Below are 7,822 nucleotides of genomic sequence, written 5' to 3'. Positions count from 1 at the left end.
GTTGGCAGCTTCTCCCGTTCAGCGACCCGCTCAAAAACGGTAAGGAAGGCTTCCACGTCATCTTCTGGAGTCATCTTTTGCAGGGCTTCTCGTACAGATTTACGGGCTCGCTGACCATGCTCTGTGCTGATAGGAGGTGGGGTCTCCTTGACCTGAATGGCTTCTTTCATTATAGCCATCTGCCTGATGAGGAGCTGGTTAGTCTCCTGCTGGACTCGTACAGCTTCAGCATGAGCTTGTTGCTGCTGGGTGTTGGCCTGCACAAGATGTTTGATAATGTCCTCCATAGTCTCTGCCTGGGTCTGTATCTGAGCTGCAGCCTTAACCCAGGACATACGATCCACTAGCAGGGATCTGCCCGCATCCGAAGCACCAATTTGTGGGGATCAGTCTCAAAAGCAGTCTTTTGATATGAGACCAGCAGCAGGTTTAAAGAAAAATAAGTGGTTTATTGTCCACAACAGCCAACAAAACATACAGCTTTCTTCAGCCAACACCCAGGAATGGAACAGAGTCCGTGAAAACAGTCACTGGCAGTTATGCAACACAGTCAATTGGTTCACATAGGGCTCTCACCCGGATAGACGCTGCCAGACACCAAACAGCTCCTGGAAGTCTCCTTTGGCCTCAGAGAAGCCACACACAGCTCCTTCTCCCCAGCAGCACACTCTGCAGACTGGAGATACACACACCCCCTCTCAGCTGGTTCTCCCAGGCTTACAAAGGCCACACCAAAACCTGGACCTGGAGTGTGGGAGCAGCCACCCACCCACTCTTTGGCATGCTCCCATGAAAGACCGTCCCAGACTAAACTGCATTGCAGCCATACTAAATTTTAAATGTGTGCGAGTGGCTGACACCAGTTATCATAGTCTTTCACCTCACCAAGGCCAGGATCCTTTGTGAGACATATCTACCATCTATGACGGTGCCATGCGCCTTCTTACAATATATATATAATATTTATATATGATCAGGGAGTGTTGAGTATATAATCTACCAGGTATTTATTTGCACTCCCTACATTGAACTCATCTCGAAATGTCTCGTATATAATAAAATTTTATTTTACATGTTTAAAAAAAAAAAAAAAATCACATTTACATAAATTTACAGTATAAAAACAAAGTAGAGTATTGTTACCAAACATTGTGTAGAGCACATATTCTTGTTCAATAGAAATCATATAGAATAGAGTTCTATACAGCAGGCAGAAGACCGTGCCCTCAGAGCATGCAGTTCATGCACTTCACTATTTTGCTGCCGTAATCGATGCACTCTGGACCAACACACTCGCAACATGCGTTGTGGAACCACCGATACTTCGATGCACCCATGGATTCACAGGCAACTTTGCATCGACGCATAGACATGCAGTCTTCAAGGTATACCACTGTGCACATGTGTTCTGCAAAATATATATAAAAAAATACAACAAATTAAATATTAAGCAGTAAGAAAAGTCTATAAAATATGATAGTATTAATTGACATTGTGTGAATGCAACCAGTTACATATTATATGACCACCTCTCTACTCTAAAAGCAGTGGTGTGGTTGGTATATACCAATACCAATGAGCTGTTAACAATGGGAGAGAAAGAGCAGCATATCATGAGAAGGAGACAAGTTAAATGAATGCATTGCGTCCTGACGAGCCCTACAAATTTATGTAAGTTGAGATGGGAATATTTCATGTATTGGCTGATTAATTTGTAGGTGTTAGTAAACAAAATGTATAACAAAGCCAGATCCAGTCCACTGTACTACTGTAACAAGTAAGCAATATAAGGGTATGTTCACACTGCGGAATACGTGTGGAGAGTTCAAGCGGATTCTGCTTGAAGTTCCGCCCATCCTATAGACTTAATGATATTTGCTTGCGGAGTCCGCCATCCGCCCAAAGAGTTTACAATCTGTATGAATGAAATGCATGCAGTTCCCTTATAGAAAAACAATATTGCCCAGGACTAGTCTGATGGTTACACCCTGACTAAATGTGCTCACATACCTTATACTGATCTCCGCCTCCCAACAGATAACCTTTTGTTTTTGGAAGAATAAGCCTCAGCCAGAGCTGTCTAGCAGCAGTTTCATCTCCTCCACCCTTACAGAAGACATTAAAGGAGAAGTCCGGCAAAAACTTTTATTAAAGTATTGTATTGCCTCCCAAAAGTTATACAAATCACCAATATACACTTATTACGGGAAATGCTTATATAGTATTTTTTCCCTGCACTTACTACTACATCAAGGCTTCACTTCCTGGATAACACGGTGATGTCACTTCCTGGATAAAATGGTGATGGCATGACCCGACTCCCAGAGCTGTGCGGGCTGTGACTGCTGGAGAGGATGATGGCAGGGGGATGCTCAGTGTCCCTCCAGTGCCCTGTGTCCCTCAGCGTCCCTCTGCCATCATCCTCTCCAGCAGCCACAGCCCGCACAGCTCTGGGAGGCGGGTCGTGACATCACCATTTTATCCAGGAAGTGAAGCCTTGATGCAGTAGTAAATGCAGGGAAAAACCACTGTTTAAGCATTTTCCCACAATAAGTATACATTGGTGATTTGTATAACTTTTGTGAGGCAGTACAATACTTAAATAAAAAATTTTCACTGGATCTCTCCTTTAACATTCGGCCTTGCTCTGGTATGGGGAGGACGGGAGAGTGATTTTGCCGAGCATCTTTACATACCTTTTTCACTTGAGTGTGATATGTGGCCCATACTTTGAGGAAGAGACACATTGTGGTGTTGCTGCTGTTCAAAGAAGGACACAAGGTTCTCGTGATAGGAGAGTTCCTCCACCATAGGAAATGAAACAATGTTCCAGTTGAGCTGATTTAGGCTTTCTCCTTCCGTCAGTGCTCGGAAGAGGGATGGAATAGGCCCATGAAGATCCTCCACCGTACTCTTAGCTGTCGGAGGAGTGTCACTGTAGTTCCTCGGATTGCACATTCCTAAAGAGAAATGGAAACAATGTTTTATTAGAAGAGAGTGGAACGTTGGAGGTCCACATCAAGGACATCAAGGCGCTAGTTGGCATGAATGATGGGAGGGGTAGTGGTAAAGATGGAAAGTTTTATGTATAACACGTTTCGAGGCAAAACTCTTCATCAGATCTGAATGAGACCTCCCATGTGTGCAGTAAGGCTTGTAACTGCACAAGATAACACCAAAATAATTACACTACATCGTCTACAACTGGGCTGTGTTTACAAATGGCAGTGTTATGGTACTACCACACAGTCGGTGGATAAATGCAGAATACATGGTTGATGGGATCACAAGAAGTGGCAACAATTACATGTCCACATTGTCACCACTGAACTGAAAACAATTGAAGTTTATTTATTAAATGAGAATATGTTGTAACAATACCTGTACCCAAGTAAGATAAAGGAATGTCAACATTTAGGAGAGGCTCTCTGCTGCCACCTCTGTCCATGTCAGGAACTGTCCACAGTAATAGAGGTTTTCTATGGGGATTTTCTGCTGCTCTGGACAGTTCCTGACATAGACAGAGGTGGCAGCAGAGAGCACTGTGAGAATAATTACCATTCCCTTAATCCAAATTGTAAAAGCATGAAAGTTTTCCTTCCTATTTTCAGAATATGGTAAATTCATCCATTGGCCCCTACTGTTGGGCTACTCAAGGGTGGGGGGATGTTGTTATGGGAAACTTGTAGCCAAGTAGTCAGGAGACCTTTCCTGTAGCCCAGCCCACGTTTTACCCAGAAGATATAGAACTGCAAGTCAGACTTACCGACACAGTCACAGCACTCGTCCCAGAGAGTCCCCAGACACATCATACATTCTTTACAACATAAACATTTACCGTCTGCAGGGCGGCAATGGCAGAGATCCTGGAGAGTAATGGACAAAAAAAAAAAGATATCATATAAATGTATATTTCATCATGATCAAACTAAAAAAAAACAAATAAAAGTGACAACCAATGAGATTTGGAATTTCAGGATCTGGTTTGTCAGTGTATTTGAATATAAAAAGTAGCAGCTCTCCTTATGTGTGAAGAGATGGAAGACAGACAAAACTGATGGAAATTGTGGCAGTGCCTGTTATTGCTCCCAGCAGGAGAGACGCTACAGACACTCACTATGCGGAGACTTCTGGTCTGGACTAGAACAAACATCTAAGAGGAAGTTGTTAGGCTTCTGTTTACACTACAAACACTTAATTGTATTCCAGAGCCATCCAGGGTAAAGCTCCCAGGTTTACCTTATATCAGATGGAAGGCTGGAACACAATGCTGTGAATAGGTACATGCAGACATCTTTACTGTGTGCACAGGTTCTTTAGTCTAAGGACTGTATTTACAGTTATGATACCTTATAGGAGCTTTCCCAATACAATTCGAAATAATGTAAGTTTTGTATACGTTTAATTTAAAATTTTTCACTATTATTTTTACTCTTTTCATCCCTAGATATCCCCCTTAGGCCACATTCACATGTCAGTGTCTTTTCCAGGATGAATATCTGGATCCTCTATTTTTCATCCGCAATCCGCAAAAAAAATCATCCGTTTTGCATCCGTATTGTGTTCCGTATTTTTATCAGTTCTTTGCGGATCCGCAAAAAAAGGTGTAGTGAAGAGATAAAAAAGAGGGGATGGCAAAAATGATGTCATTAGCTGTCCCAACCCGCCCAAGAAAAGGTCACATGGTTGTCTGGGGGCCATTTTACAGTCATTTCTATCAGGCAGGAGGAGCCTGGTAAAAAATGGATCCCTGATACGGATGGGTTTGTGGATTGAAATGTACTTTCCTCAAACTTTGCACTCTCTCTATGGGGGTGTCCGTTCCGTAATCACGGACCTTATTACAACATGTCCTATTATTTTTTTCATCACAAATTGCAGATCTGCAAATTTACTGGATGTATGAATAGCACCATAGTAAATAATGGGTTGTAATGGATTCCGTACCGGCCGGGATGATCTTTTCAGAGACCGGCCGGGTCACGGAACATCCAGTCTCTTACGCCATGTGAACATGACCTTAGGATGGAATCACACATAGCAGGTTTTGTTTTTAGAAAACTACCACTTCCCCCCCCACCAAAACCAGAAATAGACCCAACAGAAAAGAGAAGTACAGGTCCTCCTTTTATCATTTCCATTACATTTGAATTCACTTCTGGTTTTGGCACAAAAACTGCAGTGTGGCAATGTAAAACAAACAAACAAAAAAAAACAGCTGTGTGTTTCCAGTCTTGAGGCTTCCCATACACATTGAACATACTGATTTTGGCAGGATTGGCTGATCCCTGTAATGTGTAGCAGGAGGCCTCCTTTCCATCCCCATTGACAGTGTTAGGAGAGAGAAGGATTGGGCATACTGAATTTCAACTAACCAACCATTCAGAAAAGGCTTTTATTCTCAACAACATATGACATTAGAAAATATAGACCTTCGGCTGAGCTGGTAATCTCCGTTGTGTAGTAGGTGCCTAAGCTGGGTTCACAGACAGAATTTTAGTCATTATTTCAATCCAAAATGCACTTGACTGATCACATACTATATGGGAACCCAATCCACATACTGCAGCTGTTATACCATCTCTATATGGTGTCATACTTGTCAACTAAATGGCACAATCTCATGACCAATGTATAGAATGCTGCCCCAGAATAATACAAAATATAATGCTGAGACATCTGTATTAGGCTGTATTCACACTGTAAAATAAGCTAAGTTCTCATACCTAGCAATACATGAGCTCTCTCCATCAGGAACCCTAGTACTGTGCTGAAGATAATAGAGTGACAATACCTGTAATAAGCATTTGCTGACGTCACTCGCACATAGAGCTTTGTTGCAGCACTGTACGGGCACAATCCAAGTAAGACACAACATGACGGCTATTGCGGGGATGGAAAAGGCAGACGGCTTCATTCTTTGTACAGTAGATGAAAAACTGCACAAAATGCTGAAAATACAGAAATGAGGGGTTATAGCCGGCAGGTCAGGAATCTAGAAAATGTTATTTTGCTTGGACTAGCCATTCCTTATTACATTTCAATGCCATACATTCTTATTTAGTAAGTCAAAAGTCTCAGGTCATCCTTTTAGTTCAGAATCCAACCCAATGGGAAGGAGGAGGAGGTCATGTAAAAAAAAAAAAAACATACAATTTTTTTTTTTTTTATCAGAAATTGATTGCAGCAATTATATTGTCAATTTCTTTTGTAATTAAAAAGTTATCTTAAGTCCATAACTACTGGATCCAACATCTTTAGCAGGGTAGTCCATTGTGCTAAAATCTATTATTTTGGGTTGGGTTTACACTACGTTTTTGCAATCCTTTTTTTTCATCCTTTTTTTTTTTTGCAAAAAAATTGATGCATGTGTGCGCATCCGCTTTGATCCGTTTTACCATTGAATTCCATTATATAAAAAAAGGATCGAAACGGATCCGTTTTTTAACGTACACAAACACATAGTCGACCTCATTTTTGTGTCCATAAAAAAAAAAAAAACAGATCCGTTTTGATCCGTTTTTTTAATAATGGAATTCAATGGTAAAACGGATCAAAGCGGATGCGCACACATGCATCCGTTTTTTCCAAAAATGGGATTGCAAAAACGTAGTGTGAACCCATCCTTAGGGTAAATTCACACGGGCGTCTCGCACAAGAAATCCGCAGCTAATCCGCAATACACGTATTAATAATAATAAGAATAATATGTGTATTGCGAATTAGCTGCAGATTTCTTGTGCGAGACTCCCGGCGGATCCGCCTGTGTGAATTTACCCTTAGTGGCAGAAAGTTCTACAGACATGTTCATAGAAAACCTCTCCTGACATGGACAGAGGTGGCAGATTGTGCGACTGGAAAGAATGCACCACTTCCTGCAGGACATACAGCAGCTGCGACAAAAAAACAACATATACCAGTATACAGCCAAGTGCAACCCTTTCCTACCTATACGGAAACACATTCAAAGTGAATATACAGTCATAATCTATAACGCCGCCATCCAAATGTAATAAGAGCACAAAGCCATACAGAATTCCCACCAGTAATAATGCAATGAATGGAACAAATGTTACATAGAAGAGCAGAACAGTAAACTACTTGCAGTCAAACATTCTTTGTAGCCCCCTCTACCTATAGGGTTGCTCTATACTGATCCTATCCTGTATTTTTTTCTTGGGTTAACACAGAAAAGTGCATAGGAATTAGTCATTACACCAATTTGCTTTCCCTGCAGTTTCTAATTTTACCCCAAGAAAAAAAAAGGATGATTTCTTATGTTTCATGACAACCAACCCACCTCCTCCAGATTATTACCTGTATGGGATGGAATCCCGTCTTCACCTTAGGGTTTGTCCCAATATCCTTCTTCTTTCGGCAAGGATCAAAAACTATCCAGCTTTCTGTGGCCTCCTAGACTCTGAGGGTGTGTGGGAGAGAAGGAGGAGGAGCAAGAAAATCCCAGCCCCCAATATGGTCACAACAAGGTTTCAGATTCCAAAGCCCCTCCCCTCTTTATGTGAATCCCCTCCCCTCTATGTCAATCCCCTCCCCCATGCACCACATTGAAACTGGTGAATCTGGAGCTGGTGTAGATGTTCGCCATGATTTATGCCGGCTAACGGACGTGAATCGTGATTTTAAATCAGGTATAGGAGGAGGCCACGTTGACCTACAGGGTAGTTACCTGCAGGTGGCACTAGAGAGAGTTTTCTTTCCCATAGCTATTTTCCAGATATTGATTTTACTATCTACTAATTTAGGTAGAAAAAAGTTAAAAAAATATAGTAAATTTTGATTTCACTATATTTACTAAGTAAAT

General features: G+C 41.6%; 1 protein-coding gene across 1 annotated transcript; it reads right to left on the bottom strand.

The window, feature by feature from the left end:
- Positions 1 to 1,226: 1,226 nt before the first annotated feature.
- On the bottom strand, positions 1,227 to 5,917 carry LOC138795095 (twisted gastrulation protein homolog 1-A-like). The gene is made up of 4 exons (XM_069974051.1): positions 5,795 to 5,917; positions 3,767 to 3,866; positions 2,697 to 2,960; positions 1,227 to 1,408 (listed from the first exon to the last, which is right to left on the bottom strand). Exons 1-4 carry the CDS (start codon positions 5,915 to 5,917, stop codon positions 1,227 to 1,229), a joined length of 669 nt encoding a protein of 222 aa, XP_069830152.1.
- Positions 5,918 to 7,822: the final 1,905 nt, after the last annotated feature.

This window comes from Dendropsophus ebraccatus, chromosome 6 (assembly GCF_027789765.1).
Source record: "Dendropsophus ebraccatus isolate aDenEbr1 chromosome 6, aDenEbr1.pat, whole genome shotgun sequence".
Classification (NCBI taxonomy): Eukaryota; Metazoa; Chordata; class Amphibia; order Anura; family Hylidae; genus Dendropsophus; species Dendropsophus ebraccatus.
The sequence above is the reverse complement of the archived record's forward strand: the minus strand, read 5'-3'. Positions and strand labels throughout refer to the sequence as shown.